This window comes from Trypanosoma melophagium (assembly GCF_022059095.1).
Source record: "Trypanosoma melophagium isolate St. Kilda chromosome Unknown ctg11segment0, whole genome shotgun sequence".
Lineage (NCBI taxonomy): Eukaryota > Euglenozoa > Kinetoplastea > Trypanosomatida > Trypanosomatidae > Trypanosoma > Trypanosoma melophagium.
Window position 1 is genome coordinate 538,545 of NW_027125137.1, and position 25,527 is coordinate 564,071.

Below are 25,527 nucleotides of genomic sequence, written 5' to 3' on the forward strand. Positions count from 1 at the left end.
TCTCTCTCTATGCACCTGTACCTATCTGTCCATCTATCTATGTATATATGTGTTACTACCTGTTTCTTTTCTCTTTTTATTCCTTTTCTTCATTCTATGGAAATAGAATACTCTTGCATAGTTAAACGTGTTCTCTTCCCTTTTTTTATTTTATATTTTTTCTTCTTCTTGTAGAAACATCCACACATATAGGTATATATCTTTAAATAGAAATTTTGATTATGAAAAGGATTCACACCGTACCAGTGGTTGCGTCTGCAATACGGTGTTTTCAAGGCAGTAGTGTTAGGCAACGCCAGCCGCGACGCACAACGTATCACGCAGTGAGTTGCGCAAAGTCAGGGAAGGAACGATTCGATTTGGCTGAAGCACTACGTCGTGATAGGGAGACGGCACAGCGCAATAGAAATCTGCCGTGGCGTATGCGCCTTCGTATGTTAAAAGACTATCCATGGAAGTTCTTCTTGGCCTTCATGCTTATGTGGTCATGGGTTGGAACGTATGCGGTTCCGTACATGAAAATAACACGACAGGGTGAGGCCACATCTCTCAGGGAAGACTGGCATGTTTTGCAGCAGCGCAAATAATATATCATACCAACTCCATTTGTTTTTATTTTTCTACTTGTAAACGGCTGGAGGCTAGGAAAAAGGAAGCTTGGCGGTTTTCCATTACATTTATCCTTCTACTGTGAAGATGTAAATCCACATATATTTACACTCTATTGATAAAATGATCATCTTTTATTTTATTTGTATTTCGTATTTGCACACATTTGCGGATTTTCAATGGTTTTTTGTGTTATTTATTTTTTATTTACTGTGGGGGTGATTTTCCCGCAAGTCAATTGCCAATGTAATGTGATAATTGTGCGGTGGCGCTTTGTCAGTATACTCATTATCTTCCTCCAATGGTGTGATTCCCTAAGAAAAAATATCTGTCTTTTTTTTTCTCTGTGTGTATGTGTGTATCTGGGTGCGTGTAAACTGTAATGAGTACTGGATGACCTTTTTTCTTATTGATATCACTAGAACTGCCCCAGTGATGTGTTATTATCTATGGATAGCTTCATTTTTTTTTTCTTTCCTGTTGGCTTATGTTTTGCTTGGTAACTTTCACCCTCAAAACTGCTTCACGCTTTTGGTGTAACAGGTTGGTGTAACTCACCTATAAAGTGTATAGTAGAACTTTTACTACAAAAAAATTCCTGTGGACAAGAATCCCCACGATTAGTGTGAATGATAGGATTTTAAAATCCTATCATTGTTATTTGCGAGAATACAATGAAAAAAAAACTTTTTTTTCCTTTTATATGCTAGGCATTATGCATGCCTTGTTTTTTTCTTTTCTTTTGCAATCTTTTTTTTCTTTTACTTCTTGAAATATTATAGTGACCAGGTTTATAGTGTACTCCTTACTCTAGGCAATGCTTCTGTAGATGATTTCTTTATACTGTTGGAATCTTTTTTTTGTTTCGTTTTGGCATGTTGTACCTATTGGCAATACTCACTTTATCACGGTATGCATCTCGTATATATATATATATATATATATATATATATATATAGCGAAGAAATGATGAATTCGTGATGTAAACACACGAAAAATGGTGATTTGTCTTTTGTTTTGACTTGCTACCTTTTTCGCCAAAAAGATCCTCTGAATGCTCCATTTCTCTCTTCAGCATGTAGGGTTTATTTTTTTTTCTTCTTGATTGTTCCACTTTGTGGCAGCTTAACTATGTTTATTTATCCAACTACAAATAATAAAGATGGGCTGACAATTTTTAAAAGAAAGAAAAGAGAGATATACGAATTCCAATATCTAATTTAGAGGTATGCTGTCTCTCTCTATCTCTCTCTCTTTTCTTATTGAATTTACTTTTATTTTTCTATTTCTTTGTTTTTCCTTTATGGACTCACTTTTCTTGGATTGGGTCTCATTTGATTAGACAATTGGGCAGATAAGTTTTTACTCCTCTCCTGCATTCCCCGTATCATTTTTACTGTGTGTGCCATCATGATTACTTCCAATAACACTCCACTTATTGCTGGGGGTGTTTTTTCCTATTGGGTATGCACAATTCTTGCAGCCGCTACTTTTATTCATTACCCTACAATTGAGAGACTTACTTTTCAGAGGTGTACATTGGGATACAAGGAATGATATTGGTACATATTCAATCTTCAATGGGTTGGGGGTGTCCTACTTATCATTTCGGAACTCTTTTTTTATGTTTCTCTTTTTTTATCGTATTACAGTACCACTATAGTGTGGTGATGCGATGAATGTGCTAGAAGCAATAAGGCAGTTATGTGGACTCTTTTTTGTTTGCCAGATTATCCTCGGGAAGGATTTGTAAAATATATTTTTGTTTTTAGAATATATTTAAAGATGCAACATTTTTTTTTTTAACGTATGGTCGGTTGGTTTTGTGTCTCGATGAATTAAGCGTTTGAACGCAACCACACAACTATACATGGTGGCCACCTATATGTTTCATTTCTTCCATATCACTCTAAACGTTCCTTGGATTCTGCTCTTGTATCAATGATTTATAATGATTATCTCTTTTTATACATTTTTCAATACTCCTTCTGGGCCAAAAAACTCTTTCCATATGCTTTAATCACAGTATTGCTTTCTCTCTCCCCCTCCCTCTCTCTCTCTGTCTGTGTGTGGAAGAGAGTATTCATGAAACGATACCCATTGTCTGAGCCTCTGGTTTGTATTTTGCGTATCATTTATCCTCATTTTATTTGTTTCCATGTGTTTTATTTTCTGAGGCTAGGATGTGTTTCCAGTTTTCTAATGGCCCATTGCACAAGAGTGTGTCTCCCTTAATGGATGTTTGTGCATGTGTTTTCTGTCAAAAGTATGTTTTCTTGTACATTGTTAACGCCCATGATCAGTTTTATATTTTTTCTTCACCGCACTGATGTCATAGTATAGGGCTGTATCCATGCATTTTGTATTTGTTTATCCCTTATTATTCTCTTATTGCTTCTATTTCTCTGACTCTTTCTTTTGTAAGGTGGTGTAGTGGGTGTTTTCTTTCTCCATACATTTTTGTTCTTCTTTATTTGCGTAGTCATTTACGTGTACCAATGTTTGGTTAAAATAACACAATGAAAGCTTAAAATTATTTTCTTTCTTTTCTCCTAAACTCCACTAGGGATTCTTATAATAATAATAATAATAATAATAATAATTATTATTATTATTATTATTATTATTATTATTATTATTATTATTATTATTTGTATATGATCTTTAATATTTTTATTTTTCCTTGCTTTTATGGTGTACTTAGTTTTCCCATCTCTTTTTGTGGTGATCGAGTGATAATTAGGGAGACGTCATGGCAGGGGATTTATCAATCGATTTTACCGAAAAGTACGACCTCATTGACAATGATCCAATTGGTGAAGGTGCGTACGCTGTTGTTTACAAGTGTTTAAATCGTAAGACCAGGCAGGAGTTTGCGGTTAAAATAGTGGATAAAGGAAAAGCTGGTCCAAAAGATATTGACAGTCTTGACTTTGAAATACGAGTAATGGAAAAAATTGGGTACCATCCATACGTTGTTCGCCTTATTGATCACTTTGAAAGCGAGAAACAAATATATCTTATCTTGGACCTATTGAATGGTGGCATGCTATTTAACCACATTGTGCGATTGTCGCATTACAGTGAAAAGAGTGCGTCTGACTTGGTAAGGAACTTACTTTCAGCTCTTGCACACATACACTCTAGGGGTATCATACACCGTGATCTTAAGCCAGAAAACTTACTCCTTCGGCACAATGATGATTCCTCCACTAATGGTATATCATATCTTTCAGATGTTTGTCTCGCTGATTTTGGACTTGCAGGTACGATCCCAAGTCGTTTATGCTGTGGTTCTCCATCCTATATTGCACCAGAGGTAATCAATGTTGGGTATTACTTAACTCAGCGTGAACCATATGATGAAAAGTGCGATATTTGGTCATTGGGTGTAATTACATACATCCTTCTCAGTGGACGAATGCCATTTGGTGCTGGCAACTACAAGGATACATTTCGAAGAATTGTATCAAACAAATGGAGTTTTTCTGATGAGATATGGAATTCAATTTCCCCTGTTGCAAAGGCGTTTATAACTGCATGCCTTACACAAGACCCAAAACAACGTCCCTCTGCAAAGGAACTTTTGAAACACGCGTGGGTGGATTCTGCCCAACCAGATCTCCATTTGGGGGAAAGTCTACAAGAACTGCGACGCTTCAATGCACAGCAAATGCTACGTGCTGCCGTACGTGTATTTTGTACTACACACTCCCTACTGGGGAATCTGGATAACACACCACCTTTTATGAAATATTTGCGGCATCACGATGTACTTTCTACTGTAGTTGAGGTGCAGTCACAGACAGAAGCTTCCAAAACGCATTTCGTGGACTTTGGAAAAGTTCTAAATCCCCCACCTGGATGGCGTTTGCAGGACTGCTGCACCTGTCCCTCTGAACTTGTCTGTCGTCACATTCAGAACGTTAATGAGTACCTTTTTGTGGGTAAGCGCAGCATGGACATTTACCCTCTCATGGATGAACTACTGCTGTTGAAAGTGGATGCTGAGCGTGACGTTAAAAATAATCCACAAATTGCCAAGGCTCGGGAAAATCTTGAGAAGATTTCACATGTGATTAAGGCGGCTACTGCCTTTTCCGAGTCCCTTGCAAAGATACCACAGGATCAGCGTAAACTCAATTTGATCCTAAGTGTCCCAACAAATGCATCAAAAGGGCAGTCTGAGAGACAAGAGGACCACAGAACGGGTAAAAAAATATCAAAATCTAAATCTCCCAAAACCATTGATAAAATACGTGCAGGACTCAAAACATTTTTTGACCGTTTTTAAGTGATTTTCGGCGAACATTGTGTGATGCGTTAATAAAACTCTCAAATGAAGAGAAGCATCTTTCTGAAAGGCGTTGATATTGTTTGTATTTTCATTTTACAAGCCAATCTTTTTTATTATTACTTTTATTTGTTCTTTAATTATTTCAAAAGAAAAAGATTTCTTTTCTAAAGTTATTCAATTGGCTGTTTTTCTTTCTTGAGATTCCGAAGTAGTATAATATGATTTTAGCATTTAAAAGTAAAAACTAAAAAAAAAATATTTGTAATACAACCTAGGTGTCTGTTATAGCAAATGACATACTATTGTATCGTTACGCTTGAAGAATGTAGGGCATGTTTTTCTGTGTCTTGTATTGTTGTGATTTTTGTTTATGAATACGAATTGTTTTATTTTATCCTGTTGATTTGTCTTTCTCGTGCAGATTCTTTTTTAGGTAAATTGTATTCGAGCATAACGTACTGCTTGTGTTTTATGCAACTAGGAGGTCCAACGATATGTACTCCCTTACAGTTCTTGAGGTGATACGTTAATAGATGCGACAAGTTATGAGTTGCCTCCCATGATAAGACAAATGTTACTGTTCGCGTTATTTTTTCTTGTAGGCGGTCCTATCTTTTTACGATTTGAACAATGGTTATTGTACCATACTACAGCATTACTGATATGGCGATAACGTGTCTCGTGTAGTGTGTCGGGAATATATGCATAAGACATTCTAAGTGAGTGAGTGGGTGTCTTTTTTTATTTTCACCTTTTTTCCCTCCCAAGGCTTGTATTAGTATATTTTGTTATAAGAAGTGGTTATATTCTACTGTTTTTTTTTATCATCTGGGTTGTTACACCGCACTCCTTACGCTCTCAGATTGGCTAATGCAGAGGAGGTCAAGAGCACCATGATGCTTGCTTTTTGTACGGCGTAATATTCCTTTTTAGGATGCACTTTGTATATGTTGGAGAGGCATGTTATAGTATAAACCTCGGATAAAGTTTATCTCATTTTTTTATGATAAACAAATTATTATTTTCCTTTTCGTTATTTCATACTCTCCAACGTTTTACTTAACCCTAATGATTGTCTTATCGTCCTTTGGCAGTTCATATATGTATATATATATATATATATATATATATATATATATATATATATATATATATATATATATATATATACACTTTTCCATTATCCTTCATTTTGTATTTCCTTAAGTGGTTATTGACATCCAGCGTTACTACACCAAGTTGCAAGGTTTACGTATTTAAACCATTTCACATATGCGATGCACTTTTGGCTTCCTTACGCTCCCTTTAAAGTGGCACGAATTATACTGGTTCATGTTATTCATTACTTCTCTTTCCTTCATGTTACTCCTATATTTCATTTCATATAATGGAGTTTATACCACAAACTCCACAAACAAAGACCGGCAACTGGCACCTCCGCATGTTCAAACCTCGATTTCCCCAAGAGTGGTTTTTCTTGTGGTGCAGACACAATTCTCCCCTGGGTGGTGCCGAATGCTTTTCAGTTCCTTTCTCTCCAATGTCACTGTGGTGACGATTGGGCTTGGAAAGAACTACACACACGTAGATCGACCCCAGTGGGTGCTGGACTATGTTAACCACGCGGGTCTGCGGGATGAAGATGTTCTTGTGGTGTTTGATGGTGGGGACACCTTCTTCACTGGCCCACGCAAAATACAACGGGCCCTTGCACACTTTATTGCCACAACAGCCCCAACCGCTGCATCCTTTGATCCTGCGGCAGTCCGGCATGGCGATGCCACAGCACCCATACTCTTCACATGTGATGCACCCTGTTTCATGCCGCAAATTCATTTTTTGATCGATGCAGTACGAAGGAAACACCGGTTATATTGTCGTGTGTTTTATGACCGAATGTGGAGTGCTGCGAATGCGTTTCCCAATCAGCGCCTTGTGCGTGGCCCTGGGACAACGTATCGTTATTTGAGTGCTGGGGGTCTCGTAGCGCGTGTATGGGCACTTCGTGCTGCAACACCCTTTTACTACCGAGTCATGTCAATGGTTAAGAGAAGAAGGTGGTGGTGTGATAATACCATCTGGTCGTTTGTGTACGTCTGGAGCATATGGCAGAACCCTAAGATTCACAAGGGGTTACGTCTACAATATGGAATGGTGAGTCTTGACTACAACCATTCCTTTTTCCTGGCACCACACGAGGGTGTAGATGCTGTTCCTGCCATTTTCCATTTACCTGGGCTCCTTTGGGAATGGAAGACAGCTCTACCACAGCTTATTAATCTAACTTCATGGGTTCATGATTGGAATAGGAGTTCGCATTCATTTGTATTCGGTGTACGCCGTTCTTTCCCCAATACCCTAGTTAAGGTGTACAACACTTCTGGCCATACTAATTTTTACCGCTATGGGGATATATGTCCTGTGAAGCAGGTTACAAGGTTGGATTGGCTTACAAGCCCTCAACCAAAGTAAGGAGTATATTTGACAGTCTTTTTTTAATTCTTTGCTTTGCCGTAAACTACTGGGCTTTTTTTTTTTTTTTGTTTATCACATGAGTGTACGTGAATGGGGGCAAGGGTGTGGTTTCTATTGGTGCGGGGGGTGGCCTCAGCAACCTTTTCTCTTTTGGGGAGCATACGTTGCAAACGGTAGTTATTTGGAACTCTCAGTGCACTCAGTGTTGGTTTTTTTGTGGTCTATAACTTCTTTTAACTCTCTCTTGTGGTGATATTTGAGAGTTTTAATTGGCTTGCTGAGTTTTCTTTTTTTATCAATTGTCATGTCTCTAAATTTGTACTTGAAAGGCCTAAGATCGAGAGAAGAAGAAAGGGAGAGAAAGGACTGAAGATCCGGCGTGACGGACAGGTTCCTTCATACTTCAAACAAATGCGGCACATCCTCCGCGGGGCGTCGTTGATGTTTCTTTTTGTTGTAAAATTTTACTGTGGACTAAGATTAGTCATTTTAGACAGTTCCCCGTAGTGATTCGTGGCAGCATGGCGCCACCTAGTAACCTTTGTCTGTAGAAGCAGTGTCGTCAAACAGTGGGCAGTACGTTTGCGACAGACTAGGCATACCTCTGGGCAAAGTCGTTGCATCAAAGTGCTCCATTCGTACGACAGTGCTGTTTCTCTTATCATTTCCCTCTTGATCGTTTGCTATTCCTACCCCAAAGTGCCGCGATAAAGAATCCGCTGGATTCATTTCGCCCTTCAGGTAGTAAAAGATAACCTCAATGTCGTAATCGTACCAGAGATTGTAGGTGGTCTCGAAGAGCTTGTTTAACGAGAAGCCCCTGCCAATGCCGCCAAAGCCGTTCAGGCGTTTCTGTGCAGCCGCAATCGCGTAGTGATCCGTCACCACCGCGATGCGCATACCAGGTCTCAGCGTTCCCTCCTTGTGCAATAACAAAAGCAAAGCCTGAACTGCCCTCGGTTCCGCGTGAGCCGAATGCCGTGCCCTGAAGAGGCCGGTAGCGTTGTGTACCGGGATAGAGGCACGTAGTCCACGGATGTCGCGTAGTGCGCGATCCTCCGGGTCTTCCACAAACACGTCCTCGTTTTCTTCGTCTTCCTCTTCTTCATCTTCAACGCCATAGGCGCCATCGTACAAACGGTCGTGGTTGTCTCCGTCGTCTCCACCTGTTGGTTGTCCCTTGTAAAAAGGAAGCTGGTGGTGGGTGACAAAGCGCTGCTGGAACGTGGTGACTTCGCCCGTGAACTGAAAGTGCACCACGGCTCCCCATCCTTCGCGGGAGGCATCCGTATAGGCAACGATATCGTACGAGCCGTCGTTGTAATCAACATGCCGTGGTGGGTCAATGCGCCACCATTGGTTCTTGATCAGTTCATTCGAGATGCGGCTCAATTCATCGGTCACCTTCGGATGAATGTACGGCACCGGTGCGTCCCAGTCCGCACCACCGGAGACCTGTCGGTAGAAATATCTGTAGGTCCGCAAGAGTCGAAACATCTTTGCCGGGTTCAGGCGCGTCGTGTGAATCGCATAACACACCAAGGACACCACAGAAACGAACGTCCGTATGGAGTGCTGCCGGTCTGGTGCCGAACTCAGCATCAACTTCGCGACCGTCTTGACTGAGTTTCGTACCACCCTCTCGGTTCCGTTCCACATGTACTCTTCGCCAAGAAATACGTTGTTCTGCTCAGCGAGACGTAATAATTCCTCCTCCATATACTGAAGTAGTTCCTCGCGGTCTGGCGAGGTCAGCAGATTTGCAGCACGAATGCGCAGCAACACCTGCCGTACCGCGCTCACAAACTCCTCCTCCTGTCCCTCCTTGGCCGCAATCAAAATATTATCAATCATCGTATGTATAATGACGGGGGTATCAATGTCGACAAGCACCCACGTGGTCGCCTGGCCCACTGCCACGCTCCACCGCGCGCCGGTGGGCAGCGTGCACAAACGGTAGTAACTGCCACCACACCGGAACACAAACTTGTTGCGCAGTGCCGCTGGAAGTGGGATCGCATCGTAGAATGCCTCAAAGTCAAGTTGCAACATGTACTTGGCATAACGTAGCGATTGCCGTCTCCCAAGCCGCGTCGGGTAGTTTACTTGTGGCATGTCCGCCTTGGCCATGACAGCGTTTAGGTGAGGTTCCGTGATGAGTCGTCTGCGTCCCTTCATCTCCGGGAAGGTGAACACATCGACACCGTAGTAGCCCGTCGGGATCATGCCAGTGCGGTTGTCGAAATGAGCGATCGGCGGGCCGTGTTCGTCACGGCACAGTTCGAACTTGCCCATGCTCACGGCTTTCTGGAGGTCCTCCTTCGTCATCTTGGTCGTCTTGATGGTGCGTGAGGTCTGCACGAGGTGCGGTATAGGGTATGGGTCAGGCGAGGCATCAACCGTGATGTAGCGGTATGCTTCTTCTAGAAATGCTTTCGTGTGTGGGTGGGCAGTCGTCATCTGCCGCACCGCCTCCGTGTCGAGTGGAGTGGTATGCTTGAGGTGCAGGCGCCACTCCTTTACATTGTCACCCGCGACGTCTACAGCTACGTCGCTTGCGTCTGGTGCTTGCTGTTGCCGTTTGAGATCCAGCATCAGCCGGTACACGTCACGGTCGCAAATACCCAGGTCTGCTGCCTTGGGTGCCTTCACTCCGAGGTATTTGGCGCTGACAAGAGGTGGTGCTCCTCGACGTTGGCCTGTGTTTGCGCGACGTCCATAGTTGTCTGCTGGCCACGTCCGAGATAGATGTTGAGCGTCGAGCCCTGGGTGTGGCCCGTCATGCGCCGCAGCTCCTCCATTGTCATGCCCAGCTTGGCGCAGTACCTGATCGCGCCCTTGCGCACTGACGGCAGTGCCATTGTCGGATCGATGGACTTGAGTACGTTGGACACCATCCTGCGCACCATGCTGGAGTCTTCGCTTGTGAAGAGCCGAGACCCCTTCTTCTTGATTCTGTTCAGGTGCTTGAACAGGGTGAGCGCTTCTTCCTCGGCGAGCGTGGTCATCACCTCGTAGGGGGTCCGAAAGTGGGACGCCTTGCCGCGGGCCATCCACACCAGAACTGGGTAGCGCTGTGGGACGCCCTCGGCGTTCGACACCACGCGCAGCTGCGGTAGCGGATTCCTGTTTTTTCTGTTGTTGTTGCTGTTGTCGCCGCCTTCGCTGGTCGGCAGCCGCAGAAATAGCTTTACAACTTGCTTCAGTAGGGTAGTGATATCGCCCGCTCGGGCCGCGCAGTTCCACATAAGGGCGAGGAAAAGTGCCGCCAGCGGGGGGAAGTGACTTTGTCGCAAGAGCATCGCCCTCGCTTTGCAGTAGTTCTCGGCGGAGAGTGGTGTCGGCGCCTTGGTGGGCTGTATCTGCTTGAACCGACGCACGCAGGCCACCGCCGACCGCCATTCCACGTCGTTGCTTAGGTTGGTACCCTCCCTCACGTTTGTGTAAAGGGGGAGATCCTGCAGGGCACCAGCAATCTGCGCCATGCTGCTGTGTATCGTCGACCGCGTAGCGTGACCGTCCTTGTACAACCGAAACAAAAATTCCAGTATCGCCGAGGCGAGGCTGTGGTACCGCAGGGGATCGTCCGGCATTGCCTGTAGGTCGCGCAGCCAGTTTAAGTGGCGCTGGCGCGTCTGTTGCGTCTTGCTCCTCCATGTCACCCCGTGGATGTGCTTTGGCTTCTCTGGAAAGATTATCCATTTTCTTGGGCAGAGCGGGCTCTTTCCGAGGCACACCCTGCCCGGCACGTTTAAACAAGGGACCGTGACGCTACGGAGCACTTGCCCCGGCATGTCACACAGTGCCTGGTCGATCTCGTCCGCGTTGCTGTCGTTCAGGCGGCGTTGGCGCGGGAATATCCGGTGTTCGTCGTCGTTTTTCTCTCCCGCGTCGTCTTGCACCTCCGTCGTAGCGATATCATCGGCATCGATCCCATCGGCTTTATGATATCTTGCCTCAACGTCCTCAGCGTCCAAGTCTGGCTCAATGTGTCGTCGAGTGGCCACCTTTTTCCTGTTCGTTTTCTTGTGCTTCTTCGCCGGCTGGTTGTCGACAGCCATGCTGCTCTGCTGCTTACTTGCCGTCCGCTTGGCGGTTCGCCCGGACTCCATGTCCGCCAACGCCCCGTAGGTGCGCCAGCGTGAGGGAAGATAGACGCCCCATAACGCCTGCGACGCATCCTCTGTCAGCGAGAATTCCCACGATCCGTCTGTCTCAGAGGAGGCGGTCTCCTCGTCCGCGTTCGGTGTCTTCTTCTTTGTGCCCTTATTCTTTTCGGGGTAGTGGCGGCATAGGGCTGCGCCCAGGCGGAAGGTGTAGTTGGTCTGGTTGAACTGCAGCGTGTTGGGCATGCCAAGCCCCTCCTGCCCGCGGGCGTAGAGCGCTGCCAGCGAGTTGCGAGCCTCCTTCGTCTCGAGCAGGTGCGGCGTCGACGGCACCAGAATTAACCCGTGGGCTCTCAGATTGCCGTCCGTCTTGTTTGAGCGCTTCTGCTGGGCCCGTGGACGATCGTCGTTGAACTGAAGGGAAAAATAGGGCAGCTGTAATGCGCTAAAGACGGTAGATAGGTCAAACTCGGTCAAATTCTCCAAATGGTGTTTGGTGCGAAAATTGGTGATCGACTGGGGTCTTAGCTCCTTATCATCGCCCTTGCCAACCGAGATGAGCGCGAGGCCGGACAGAATGTAAGTAACCTTGCGACGCTGATTCACTTCCCAGTTGAGCTGCGCGCGAAGCAGCGCGCGAAGCAGCGCGCGACGTGCCTGGCACGCAATCGACCGCCGCTTGGGTTCAGCGGGAAACTTGGTTTCCGCTCTTACTGTCTCCACAACTCCAAGTTCTGTCACGTCTTCCTCTTCTCCTTCTCGCGATGACCCTTCAACCTCACCCTGGGGTTGGGACCACTCCATGGGCTCCATCGTCTCCTCGTTCGCAGTGGTCAATCGCACCGCGCTGTCATCCGCTTCCTCCTCGTTTACATTGGTCCCTCTTAGACGTCGTTGCTGTGATGGTGGTGAGGCGCCTGCCCCTCCGTAAAGTAACGTTCCCTCATCGCGATGTCGCGTTGGGTTCTTCTTCAACTGATGCGTTTGTCGCTGTTGATGTTGCTGTTGCAGCCACTTATTCATGGTGGCGTGAAAAATGAGTTGACGTTCGTCGTCAGTTTGTAGCTCAAGAAGACATTTGAGTCTCGACAAGAAAAACGCGCGTGCCGGCGGCTTCTCGCGGTGGCGCAACACTGCGTCAAATAAACGTCTGACCATCTTGGTCAGACCTGGCGTAATGCGTACATTCACGTTAACCGCAAACGCAAAAAAACATATGGACATGAAAATGCCACAATCTTCGCTGAAACGCACTTGTCGTGGGGTTGGGACAAATTCGACCGTGATGCTGTCATCGAACGGTCTGAAGGCACGCCGTACGTCCCGCTCCACTGGCGGTGACGGTGCCGAGTCGTAAACACGGAGCACGTACTTTTGACGTTGTTGACTTCCCAGTTGCTTACTGTGTATGTTGTTTGATGTTGCTGCTATGGAGGATAATGAAAATACCCCCGCGATCCAATGGGATCGTGTAAAGAGCGGGATGTAGATCAATCCGGTGGTGTTTTGGCTGCATTGCTTGTCACTTACAGCTTCTTCTCCTCCTCCGTCGTGGCGCCCCTCGCCTCTTGTTGCACCTGCCATCCGCTTCTTTTGCATTGCCGCCATGTCTGCCATACGTTTCAGGACTTGAATCGAGCAGTCATCGATTTCGCCCACTTCCATGCATGGAAGGACAGACTTGGGAGGCATGTACAACCCGTAGATGAGGTCGAGGTCAGAGTTCGTTGTTTTTCCCTTAATCATGGTGCCGCCACTCAATACTACGCTCTTGAGTGGTGAGCACCGCTTCAGTTTTTTGTGCACTTCATTGTCTCGTGTGTGTTGTACATTTCTTCGCCGTGGTCTTCAGCTTCGCCACCGCACATTGGGTAGTTATAACCACCCCCGCGTCCAACACGGCGTCCACCGCGCTGGGCATTTCCACCAACTCGGCCTCGGCGGTTGCTTCCGCTGCTCCTTCCAGCGTAGGTGCCACTTCCGTTGTTGGCAGAAGAAAATCTTTGCACCGCGGATTGGAGATTTTGTATCTGTTTCTGCAGTTGGTCAAATCTATCCTTGACCGGTGCTCCGTCCCAGTATCCCGCTTGATTATTGTTTCCATCAAATACCGGTATGCAGGGCTCACCTCCGCTCAGGACATTGGTTGCAGGAGGAGATTGGGCAAAAAAGGCGCGGCTTTTCGGGTAAAGGAACTGTAGTGCTTCCATGGTTGTAGCCCCTGTATCTGCCGGTCGTTTAACTTCTACAGCTTCCTCCATCATGCAACGGTTCTGGGTGTCCATTTGTTTTCCCGGAAAGAGAGGGAATATAAGGTTGCCGGAGGCGACGGCTGTTGACATGGAATCCTGTATAAGCTCAGTTGCATTCTGGTATGCCCACCAATTGTGCGTAGCGAGGCGCTCCCCAGCGGACATGTTGAGTAGCATGTCGGCCAGCATAATGTGCGGATGGCTCGATCCGCTGTACAGGAGCGTCATGAGAATGAAACTCACCTCTTGTGAAAATGGATTGTTAGATTTCATCCTTTCTACGAACGCCTGCTGTAACAAGGCCCGTATCTCTGGTTTTTTCGCACGGGCTTTTAAAACGTCGCGCCGTTCAATATATTTGTCAGCTAGTTGTCTCCACGGATGTGTTTTATATAGGCTGTCGCGTTGCAATGTGGTGAGTATTTCTGCATTGAACCCGCTGGAGTCAGCTGGTGGTTGTTCGACGCGCTTCTCCGTGTTCGGCATTCGCGAAACGAACGATCTCGATTGAATAAAGAACGAAAACAACCCAAGCAAACACTTAGACTATCAGTTTGTGTGTAGAAAACAGAAAACATAAAAGTAAGAGATAGACATTAGTGTTGCAGTAATGAAATATAATGATATGTGCTTGAGCTTGAATAGCTTATATATATAATAAAAATAGACTAACCGTTTCATATTTCACCCTAAAAATCCACATTACCCTCAATATAAAACCAATTCCCCTCTGACACTCTTGTTCCCTTGAGCCAAGCTCGCGGGAAAGCCCACATACATACACACACACACATTGGGGTTTTATTTATGCCCCATGGATTCCATTAAAGAAGCATCATTTTATAATTTATCTGTGATTTTTGTCTTTTCCTGTGTTATCACCCTTTCAAGTTTAACTCCTATCAGTGCTTCTTTCTTTTTTTTTTTTGTACTGCACTAGACGAAGTGATGTCTCGCAAGCGGTTGGTCTTTGTTTTTCTAAAAACATTATACAAGTCACGTTCTGTTTTGACGGTCCTCGTAGTTTTCGTTTTTTTGTGTATTTCCTCCTCGTATTTTCCATTTGCGGATATAGCCGAGCAATTTCCACACCGTGGCTCAAGGGTGGTTTTTCTTGTGGTGCAGACACAATTCTCCCCTGGGTGGTGCCGAATGCTTTTCAGTTCCTTTCTCTCCAATGTCACTGTGGTGACGATTGGGCTTGGAAAGAACTACACACACATAGATCGACCCCAGTGGGTGCTGGACTATGTTAACCACGCGGGTCTGCGGGATGAAGATGTTCTTGTGGTGTTTGATGGTGGGGACACCTTCTTCACTGGCCCACGCAAAATACAACGGGCCCTTGCACACTTTATTGCCACAACAGCCCCAACCGCTGCATCCTTTGATCCTGCGGCAGTCCGGCATGGCGATGCCACAGCACCCATACTCTTCACATGTGATGCACCCTGTTTCATGCCGCAAATTCGGCTGCTTTTACATGAAAAGACCCGAAATAGTATTGTACAGTGCCTTTCATTTTACCGTCGTATGTGGATGGCTGCGAATGCGTTTCCCAATCAGCGCCTTGTGCGTGGCCCTGGGACAACGTATCGTTATTTGAGTGCTGGGGGTCTCGTAGCGCGTGTATGGGCACTTCGTGCTGCAACACCCTTCTACTACCGAGTCATGTCAAAGGTTAAGAGAAGAAGGTGGTGGTGTGATAATACCATCTGGTCGTTTGTGTACGTCTGGAGCATATGGCAGAACCCTAAGATTCACAAGGGGTTACGTCTACAATATGGAATGGTGAGTCTTGACTACAACCATTCCTTTTTCCTGGCACCACACGAGGGTGTAGATGCTGTTCCTGCCATTTTCCATTTACCTGGGCCCCTTTCACGGTGGACCTTGGATCTACCAAGGCTAATTAATCTAACTTCATGGGTTCATGATTGGAATAGGAGTTCGCATTCATTTGTATTCGGTGTACGCCGTTCTTTCCCCAATACCCTAGTTAAGGTGTACAACACTTCTGGCCATACTAATTTTTACCGCTATGGGGATATATGTCCTGTGAAGCAGGTTACAAGGTTGGATTGGCTTACAAGCCCTCAACCAAAGTAAGGAGTATATTTGACAGTCTTTTTTTAATTCTTTGCTTTGCCGTAAACTACTGGGCTTTTTTTGTTTTTTTTTTTTTGTTTATCACATGAGTGTACGTGAATGGGGGCAAGGGTGTGGTTTCTATTGGTGCGGGGGGTGGCCTCAGCAACCTTTTCTCTTTTGGGGAGCATACGTTGCAAACGGTAGTTATTTGGAACTCTCAGTGCACTCAGTGTTGGTTTTTTTGTGGTCTATAACTTCTTTTAACTCTCTCTTGTGGTGATATTTGAGAGTTTTAATTGGCTTGCTGAGTTTTCTTTTTTTATCACTATACACACACACACATTGGGGTTTTATTTATGCCCCATGGATTCCATTAAAGAAGCATCATTTTATAATTTATCTGTGATTTTTGTCTTTTCCTGTGTTATCACCCTTTCAAGTTTAACTCCTATCAGTGCTTCTTTCTTTTTTTTTTTTGTACTGCACTAGACGAAGTGATGTCTCGCAAGCGGTTGGTCTTTGTTTTTCTAAAAACATTATACAAGTCACGTTCTGTTTTGACGGTCCTCGTAGTTTTCGTTTTTTTGTGTATTTCCTCCTCGTATTTTCCATTTGCGGATATAGCCGAGCAATTTCCACACCGTGGCTCAAGGGTGGTTTTTCTTGTGGTGCAGACACAATTCTCCCCTGGGTGGTGCCGAATGCTTTTCAGTTCCTTTCTCTCCAATGTCACTGTGGTGACGATTGGGCTTGGAAAGAACTACACACACATAGATCGACCCCAGTGGGTGCTGGACTATGTTAACCACGCGGGTCTGCGGGATGAAGATGTTCTTGTGGTGTTTGATGGTGGGGACACCTTCTTCCCCCCCCAAAAATACAACGGGCCCTTCCACCTTTATTGCCACAACAGCCCCAACCGCTGCATCCTTTGATCCTGCGGCAGTCTGGAAAAAAAAAAAAAAAAAAAAAAAAAAAAAAAAAAAAAAAAAAAAAAAAAAAAAAAAAAAAAAAAAAAAAGGGCTGCCAACCACCGGAAACCATGACAAAATATGTTTTTGTGTGTCGTTAGTTATGGTATACTTATTCTTCTCCTATGGTTACAATCACACAAACCCAATAAATATAGAGCTAATCATGTTCTCAACCACTGTGGTTTATTTTCTGCACATGAGAAAATGTGCGAAACCACAATCGTGTTGTAAGAAGTAAGGGTGGAATGAATGGACTTGTAATGAAATCCACTAATGATTTATAGATGTGTATGTGTGTGTGTGTTTTGTAAATTCTACAAGGTGTTGTTGTATTGATTTGAGACTCTTGTACGGCATTCATCTGGTGGGTACGATAAGGATCAGTGGAGGATTCTGTTTATTTTTTTATTGTTTCCTGGTTTATAGTTGCTATTAGGGAGTGAGAGAGTTAATTTTTTTTTATTGCTACTATATTAGTGTCCTTCATCTGTATTTGCAGTGCAATTCACCTCTTGTGTGCTTTCCGTCTTTTCCTTTCTCCACAGAATAGCCTCAAGCAAACCACCACCAAGAAGTAATCAAACAAACCAAGCAGCATAATGGAGCTGATGAACACAGGAAGAGTACAATCAATGCAGCTGCAGTCTTGTGACGTGCAAGAAGCGTACTACGTGCGTAACGACACACACAACGTGATGCCCTCTGAGCATTCTGGGGCATCTGGAACACGGCATCGATGGGTGAGTGAGAAGAATAGAACGACATCACTGTTGCATCAAAGGCTGTCGTTGCAACGGGTGCTGCATGTCCTTGTGGTGTTATGGCTACTGTTTGGGTCAAACTCATTTCTCTGCTATGCCGAAGCTGCTGACACAAATGGTATTTTAACAACCATTACCAGTTGCTTTCCTAGTGTGGTGATCTACCCCAGTCAAAAAACATACTACTGTGAGGTGGATAATGTCAGTCCTCTGAGTAACTTGACTCTGACAGCTGGGTATTACACTCGTGGAGGTGCTCTCATTTCTGGATGGCCAGCTTCTCTTGTGGATGGAACAAATCTCATTGCATTTGTGCCTGATCGTGGAGCTGTTTCAGGGAGTATGAGTGTTGTCATTACACGTGAATCTACGACTGAGCTTCCTGCAAATAAGCCAATATCTAATAAATTCACCATGAACTTTGTGAATTCTAGGGAAACAAGAGCATCATTTACTTCCAACAGTGCCTATTATGGGTTGAAGGCCATGTTGGAGACAAACTTCCCAAATACCAATGACATTCAGAACTACCTGCTGGTTCCCCCTCAGTCAGACTGTGAGGACATTGCAACACACTGTACTGCTGCTGCTGGGTGCTACAATTTGACGACTCCTATATCCCTTCCTTTGCGTGGGCACTATTCACTGTGCGTAACAGCGAGGGGATGGCGAGGCCACTACCTGCGGTGGGGTGCAGTTCCCCTCGAGGTGAATGTGCTGGTGTTGACCACACTGTATATGAACACTGTTGGGGGCAACAAAATTTTGTTTCAGGATGCAATGACGGGTTCGAATGTGACTGGAATGAAGAATGTGTTTCTAGTGAAGTGCCCATACAGTGGGTGCCCGCGCGTGAAGGTAAACAGTGGTGATCTGGTAGTGAGTGTTGATGTGTGCACTGGGTCCGCTAACAGTGATCGTGTATACTTGTCTGCTGAGGGTGTTCCTTTCTCTGCAACAGCTGGTGACTATGCCGCCTGCACGGATTTCGGCACAGATGTTGGTATTTCCCCCGCTGCGCTTCCAGTAAGAGTACTGCAGGATCCCTTTGTTTTCAATGCCACTGTGCACGCTAACGTGTTGGCGACGATTGGTGTGCAGGGGGGTGACCTTTCATGGAGGCAGGAACCATATGAAGTGTGTGCGGTGTTGCCTAATACACCGTGTGAGTCTGTGAGTACTGCTCAAGATTCTGTGTGTGTGGAGAGCGTGTTCCCGAGATCCCCATCTGTTGATATTGATACCTCGAGTCTCTACAATAGGTATGGATTGGGTGCTGACAATGTGACCTTCTGCTTTGTTGCATCTACTAAGACACTTAACGGTCGCCGTTATGTTTGGTCGCTTGATGTGGGGAAACCCTTTCTGCACGACGGTGACTCAGCGGTGATACCAAGGTCCAAGAAATGGTCTGTTGGTGCCATTGTTGGTATTGTTTTTGGGGTTCTGGGTTTTCTTGTTATTGTGGCTCTCATTCTGTTATATCTGCTGTGGTGGCGACCAAAAAAACGGAGAGAAAAGGCTCAGAAAGACACTGCAGAGTCTCAGCCCAAATATAGAACAATCGCAGTACAGACATCTGAAAATCCTCTCACGAATCGTTCCGGTGTTCCAAGTTGGGTCAGTATTGCGCATGGCCCTGCCATGCTGGTAAGTTCTACTGGAATTCCGATAAATTGCAGGGACCCCTCAAAACACTTCGAGATTCATTTTTGTCAATGAATAATAAAGAAACAAACGCTCTGTAGTGAAAGAGAACTCTGTGAGAGATGACAGTAAACTAAACATTCTATAAATAAAAAAAGGTAAAAAAGCGAAAAATAGAGAGAAACAGTTTTTATCTATGATTTTTCCCCCTCTCCCTCTCTCTTTGTGCTGCCACTTTACATTGTTTGCCATGGGGCAGTTAGCACTCCACACACAGTCATAGTGTTCTGTGTATACCAATAAAAGGAAAGAAAAATTAAAAAAATAAAATACCCCACTGAAGTGCCAACTGAATGGCACAAAAAAGGGGAAAACAAGACAAATGTTTAGAGGATGAAACTAATAATAAAGGAAGAAAATGACAATAAGTAATGTTTTTTTGTTTTATTTTTTTATGTGTTGCTGAATGGTGTAAACATCAGTGACACAGTAGTACCAAGCACTAAAAATGATGGTGAGTGGGAAAATATGAATGCACCAAACAACATGACGTATTGTTTTTATATTATTTTTTTATTTTGTAGATATGCGGGAACGAACTCGATGTTTGAGTGGTATTTTCTTTTTTATTTGTAGTTTGAGAGACCGTCAACATAGTTATCATTTATATGTTTTTCTTTAGTATTTTTTATGTGTTTTGGCCATCTGAAGATGATGAGGGACCCACTATCTAGGATTTTTTCCACTGTCTAACGTTAATTCATTCACTGTAATCAGTTCATATGGTGAAATAAGGAAATGGGGAGAGCATCAGAGTGAGTGTAAAGGAATGGTGTGTAATGTGCATGTGTCTGTGTCTCTCTTTCTCCATAATTTACTTGTTTTGGGTAGGCAATAGTGAAGTGAATAGGGATGAGGCGTGGTGTGATGTGACTCTCTGTTGTGTGGTGCAGCAGTGTCTGTGCACCTTTGTGGGTTCATTTGCAGTTGAATGGACAGGGCAGCCAGTAAGGGGAGTATGGTCTGTTTTATTATCCACAATGGGAGTGTATTGATGGTGTTGTGCAAGTGAATGCACTGGAGTGGTTCAAGAGCTTGATATTGAGTGGGAGAGATGTGTGTTGTTGGGTCACCTCTTTTCTGCGGCATTAAATGGGTGTGTGTTTATTATTATTACCACTATGAATGGATTGTGTTTCCCTTGCTGTGTTTGCAATTGCCCCTCGCAAATGCAGGGTTGGGTATTCCCATTACTGTGTAATGTTGGCAATTGGCACTCTGTCTGCGGCATTGTTTCTGTTTACTGTGGAATGATGGGGCTGAGCCGTGCACATTCCAGTGGGAATTTGCACCGCGGTGTAGAGGACAGTATTGGAACTGGGGAATCGCAATCCAACAGCACAACAAGAAATACACTGACAGCCCAATGGGGCATGGAGCAGAGATGATGGAACGCGGCAGCGATTTGAACCAAAGAAGAGGAATGGAAGCATAGTGGAAAGGAGAAGAGCTTTCCACACACAGACACGCACGCATGTATTTATTTATTCTGACGCATTTCTGCGCCGCTTTGTTTGATAGCGCCATTTGGCATATCCAAAGGAACAAATGCAACTGAAGAATGCCAAAACAACCCCCAGTATACACGCAACCAAAACCCCAAACAAACGGCAAAAACACACAGCACACGAAATGGCAACACACTCCGAAGTCACCAACGGCAAACGCAGACCCCGGCGCTTACCCAACGCCACAAACCCCAACCCCGAACCGGATAAGTTCCGCGTGTCCCTGGTTATGGTTGGGTGGTTGTTTTGTGTTTTGGTGTTTGTTTTTCTATTTCAAACCCTAACCCCAATAACCGACCTAATGGGGTACGAACGCGCAACGCCCTTGAGACCACCCAACGGGTAACGCCCAATAAATCCCTCGCGAGGAAGTGTGGCTAACCATTTGGACCCCGAGGCAAACCGCCATTGTCACCCATCCTGGCCCCATAACGCTTCACAATTCCCCAGCGCCAACCGAAACCCTCACGATTGCATGTCTTCAGCGCCTCTGTGGGCGCGTCTTGCTTGGGGAAACGGGTGGCGGGGTCCCCTTGGGCATCCCCTGGCCCGGCCCGTGGGGTGCGTGTTTTCGGAGCATGGCCTCCCAAAGAAACCGGGGCTGAGGAGACACCGCCCTTTTGGAGCCACGACGCGCCGTTTGCCGTGTTCCCCCTCGGCCCCCGGGCCGCCGCACAAAAAGGGATAGGGATAGGGATAGGGATAGGGATAGGGATAGGGATAGGGATAGGGATAGGGATAGGGATAGGGATAGGGATAGGGATAGGGATAGGGATAGGGATAGGGATAGGGATAGGGATAGGGATAGGGATAGGGATAGGGATAGGGATAGGGATAGGGATAGGGATAGAGTATAAAGATAAAGGATAAAGGATAAAGGATAAAGAATAAGGATAAGATAAGATAAGGATAAGGATAAAGGATAAAGATAAGATAAGGATAAAGGATAAGGATAAGGATAAGAGATAAGATAAAGATAAAGGATAAGAGGATAAAGGATAAGGATAAAGGATAAGGATAAAGATAAGGATAAGGATAAGAATAAGAATAAGGATAAAGATAAAGATAATAAGAATAAGAGATAAAGAGATAAGAATAAAGATAAAAAGAATAAGAATAAGGATAAGGATAAAAGAATAAGAGATAAAGATAAGATAAGATAAAGGATAAGAGATAAGGATAAAGAATAAGAGATAAAGAATAAGAATAAGGATAAGAATAAGATAAGGATAAGGATAAAGAGGATAAGGATAAGAATAAAGAATAAGAGATAAAAGGATAAGGATAAGGATAAGAGGATAAGAATAAGAATAAGAATAAGAGGATAAAGATAAAGAATAAGAATAAAGAATAAGAATAAGGATAAAGGATAAAGGATAAGGATAAGAGATAAAGGATAAGGATAAGAATAAAGATAAAGAGAATAAGATAAATAAGAATAAGGATAAAAATAAGAATAAGAGATAAAGAATAAAGATAAAGAATAAGAATAAAGATAAGAATAAAATAAAATAAGAATAAGAATAAAATAAGATAAGAATAAGAATAAGATAAATAAAGAATAAGAATAAAATAAATAAAGATAAGAATAAAGAATAAAGATAAGAATAAGAATAAGAATAAGAATAAGAATAAAGATAAAGAATAAGAATAAGAATAAGAATAAGAATAAAGGATAAGAATAAGAATAAGAATAAGAATAAAGAATAAGAATAAAGAATAAGAATAAGAATAAGAATAAGAATAAGAATAAGAATAAGAATAAGGATAAGAATAAGAATAAAAATAAGAATAAGAGATAAGAATAAAGATAAGAATAAGAATAAAGATAAGATAAGAATAAGAATAAGAATAAGGATAAGAATAAGATATAAGATAATAAGAATAAAGATAAGAATAATAAGATAAAGGATAAGGATAAAGAATAAGAATAAAGAAGAAAAGAATAAAGATAAGAATAAGAATAAGGATAAAGAATAAGAGATAAGAATAAATAAATAAAGAGATAAAATAAGAATAAAGATAAGAATAAAGAATAAAGAATAAGGATAAGGATAAAGATAAGAGATAAAGATATAAAGATAAATAAGAATAAAGATAAGAGATAAGAATAAAGAATAAGGATAAAGGATAAAGAATAAGGATAAAGGATAAAGGATAAGAATAAGAATAAGAAGGATAAGATAATAAGGATAAGAATAAAAGGATAAAGATAAAAGATAAAGGATAAAGAATAAGAGATAAAGATAAAGGATAAAGATAAAGAATAAGGATAAAGGATAAAAGAATAAAGATAAGAATAAAGAATAAAGATAAGATAAGAATAAGAATAAGAATAAGGATAAAGATAAGATAAGGATAAAGAATAAAGGATAAGATAAAGGATAAAAAGGATAAGGATAAGATAAAGGATAAGAATAAGGAAATAAAGAATAAGAATAAAGAATAAAGGATAAGGATAAAGAATAAGAATAAGGATAAAGGATAAGAATAAGAATAAGAATAAAGATAAAGAATAAAGATAAGGATAAAGGATAAAAGATAAAGAGATAAAGGATAAGAATAAGGATAAGGATAAGAATAAGGATAAGGATAAGGATAAGAATAAGATAAGAATAAGAATAATAAAGAGATAAGAATAAAGGATAAAGATAAGGATAAAGATAAAAGGATAAGAATAAAGAATAAGAATAAGAATAAAGAATAAGAATAAGAATAAGAATAAGATAAGGATAAGAATAAGAATAAAGATAAGGATAAGAATAAGAATAAAGAATAAAGATAAGAATAAGAATAAGAATAAAGAATAAGGATAAAAAGATAAAGAATAAGAATAAGAATAAAGGATAAGAATAAGAATAAGAATAAAGATAAGAATAAAGAATAAGAATAAGAGATAAGATAAAGGATAAAGATAAGAGATAAGATAAAGAATAAGAATAAGAATAAGAGATAAAGAATAAGAGATAAGAATAAGATAAATAAAGAATAAGAATAAGAATAAGAATAAATAAGAATAAGAATAAGATAAGAATAAGAATAAGAATAAGAATAAGAGATAAGAGATAAGAATAAGAATAAGAATAAGAATAAGAATAAGAATAAAGAATAAGAATAAGATAAAGATAAGAATAAGAGATAAGAATAAAGAATAAGAATAAAGATATAAGAATAAAGAATAAGAATAAGATAAGATAAAGATAAAAGGATAAAGGATAAGAATAAGAATAAGAATAAGAATAAAGATAAAAATAAGAATAAAGGATAAAGAATAAAGATAAGAATAAAGATAAAGATAAGAATAAGAATAAGATAAGAATAAGAATAAAGAATATAAAGATAAGAGGATAAAGTAATAAAGAATAAAGAATAAAGAATAAGAATAAAGAATAAGAATAAAGAATAAGGATAAGGATAAAGAATAATAAGATAAGAATAAGAATAAGAATAAGAATAAAGAATAAAGAATAAAGGATAAGAATAAAGGATAAAGATAAGAATAAGAATAAGATAAGAATAAAGAATAAGAATAAGAATAAAAGAAAGGATAAGAATAAGAATAAGAGATAAAGGATAAAGGATAAAGAATAAAGGATAAAAGATAAAGAATAAGAATAAGGATAAATAAGAATAAGAATAAGAATAAGAGATAAGAATAAGAGGATAAAGATAAGAATAAAGAATAAGAATAAGAATAAGAAAGGATAAAGAATAAGAATAAGATAAGAATAAGAATAAGAATAAGAATAATAAGAGGATAAGATAAAGATAAAAAGATAAGAATAAAGAATAAGAATAAGAATAAAGATAAGAATAAAGATAAAGAATAAGAATAAGAATAAAGAATAAGGATAAAAGATAAGAATAAGAATAAGAATAAGAATAAGAATAAAGAATAAGAATAAAGAATAAGAATAAGAATAAGAATAAGAGATAAAGATAAGATAAGAATAAGAATAAGAATAAGAATAAGAATAAATAAGAATAAGAATAAGAATAAGAATAAGAATAAGAATAAAGAATAAGAATAAAAGAATAAGAATAAAGAATAAGAATAAAGAATAAGAATAAAGAATAAGAATAAAGAATAAAGAATAAAGAATAAGAATAAGAATAAAGAATAAAGAATAAAGAAAAGATAAGAATAAGAATAAGAATAAGAATAAGAATAAGAATAAGAATAAGAATAAGAATAAGAATAAAGATAAGAGATAAGAATAAGAATAAATAAGAATAAGAATAAAAGGATAAGATATAAGAATAAGAATAAGATATAAGAATAAGATAATAAAAGAATAAAGAATAAAGGATAAGGATAAAGAATAAAGGATAAAGATAATAAGGATAAGAATAAGAATAAGAATAAGAGATAAGAGATAAGAGGATAAAAAGATAAGGATAAGGATAAAGGATAAGAATAAAAAGAATAAGGATAAGGATAAAGGATAAAGGATAAAGGATAAGGATAAAAGATAAGAGATAAAAGGATAAAGAATAAGAATAAGAGATAAGAATAAGAGATAAAGAATAAGAATAAAGATAAGAGATAAAGATAAAAGATAAGAGATAAGAATAAGAATAAGATAAGAATAAGAATAAGATAAAGATAAAGGATAAAGAATAATAAGAATAAGGATAAAGGATAAAGAATAAGAGATAAAGATAAGGATAAAAAGATAAGAATAAAGATAAGAATAAGAATAAAGAATAAGAATAAAGATAAAGATAAGAATAAGGATAAAGAATA

The 25,527-nt window shown here is 41.3% G+C and overlaps 6 protein-coding genes across 7 annotated transcripts; all 6 read left to right on the plus strand.

Annotated features, from left to right (window-relative positions):
• Positions 1-221: 221 nt before the first annotated feature.
• Positions 222-587, plus strand: LSM04_003638 (uncharacterized protein; the record flags this gene model as incomplete). Its single annotated transcript, XM_067330594.1, has 1 exon — positions 222-587. The coding sequence occupies one exon, from the start codon at positions 222-224 to the stop codon at positions 585-587; it is 366 nt and encodes a 121-aa protein (XP_067194532.1).
• Positions 588-3,361: 2,774 nt separating this feature from the next.
• Positions 3,362-4,903, plus strand: LSM04_002904 (Protein kinase domain; the record flags this gene model as incomplete). The annotated part of the gene is made up of 1 exon (XM_067330595.1): positions 3,362-4,903. The coding sequence occupies one exon, from the start codon at positions 3,362-3,364 to the stop codon at positions 4,901-4,903; it is 1,542 nt and encodes a 513-aa protein (XP_067194500.1).
• A 1,518-nt stretch (positions 4,904-6,421) lies between these two features.
• LSM04_000089 (uncharacterized protein) lies at positions 6,422-7,378 on the plus strand (the record flags this gene model as incomplete). The annotated part of the gene is made up of 1 exon (XM_067330596.1): positions 6,422-7,378. The coding sequence occupies one exon, from the start codon at positions 6,422-6,424 to the stop codon at positions 7,376-7,378; it is 957 nt and encodes a 318-aa protein (XP_067194446.1).
• A 7,513-nt stretch (positions 7,379-14,891) lies between these two features.
• LSM04_008633 (uncharacterized protein) lies at positions 14,892-15,848 on the plus strand (the record flags this gene model as incomplete). Of its 2 annotated transcripts, none has more annotated exons than XM_067330597.1 (1): positions 14,892-15,848. In XM_067330597.1, the coding sequence occupies one exon, from the start codon at positions 14,892-14,894 to the stop codon at positions 15,846-15,848; it is 957 nt and encodes a 318-aa protein (XP_067194634.1). The 2 variants fall into 2 exon arrangements, with proteins under 2 accessions (XP_067194634.1, XP_067194635.1); XM_067330598.1 differs by having other exon boundaries at positions 15,528-15,848.
• A 1,555-nt stretch (positions 15,849-17,403) lies between these two features.
• LSM04_009526 (uncharacterized protein) lies at positions 17,404-19,287 on the plus strand (the record flags this gene model as incomplete). Its single annotated transcript, XM_067330599.1, has 1 exon — positions 17,404-19,287. The coding sequence occupies one exon, from the start codon at positions 17,404-17,406 to the stop codon at positions 19,285-19,287; it is 1,884 nt and encodes a 627-aa protein (XP_067194662.1).
• A 1,154-nt stretch (positions 19,288-20,441) lies between these two features.
• LSM04_002186 (uncharacterized protein) lies at positions 20,442-20,660 on the plus strand (the record flags this gene model as incomplete). Its single annotated transcript, XM_067330600.1, has 1 exon — positions 20,442-20,660. The coding sequence occupies one exon, from the start codon at positions 20,442-20,444 to the stop codon at positions 20,658-20,660; it is 219 nt and encodes a 72-aa protein (XP_067194481.1).
• Between the last annotated feature and the right edge of the window lie 4,867 nt (positions 20,661-25,527).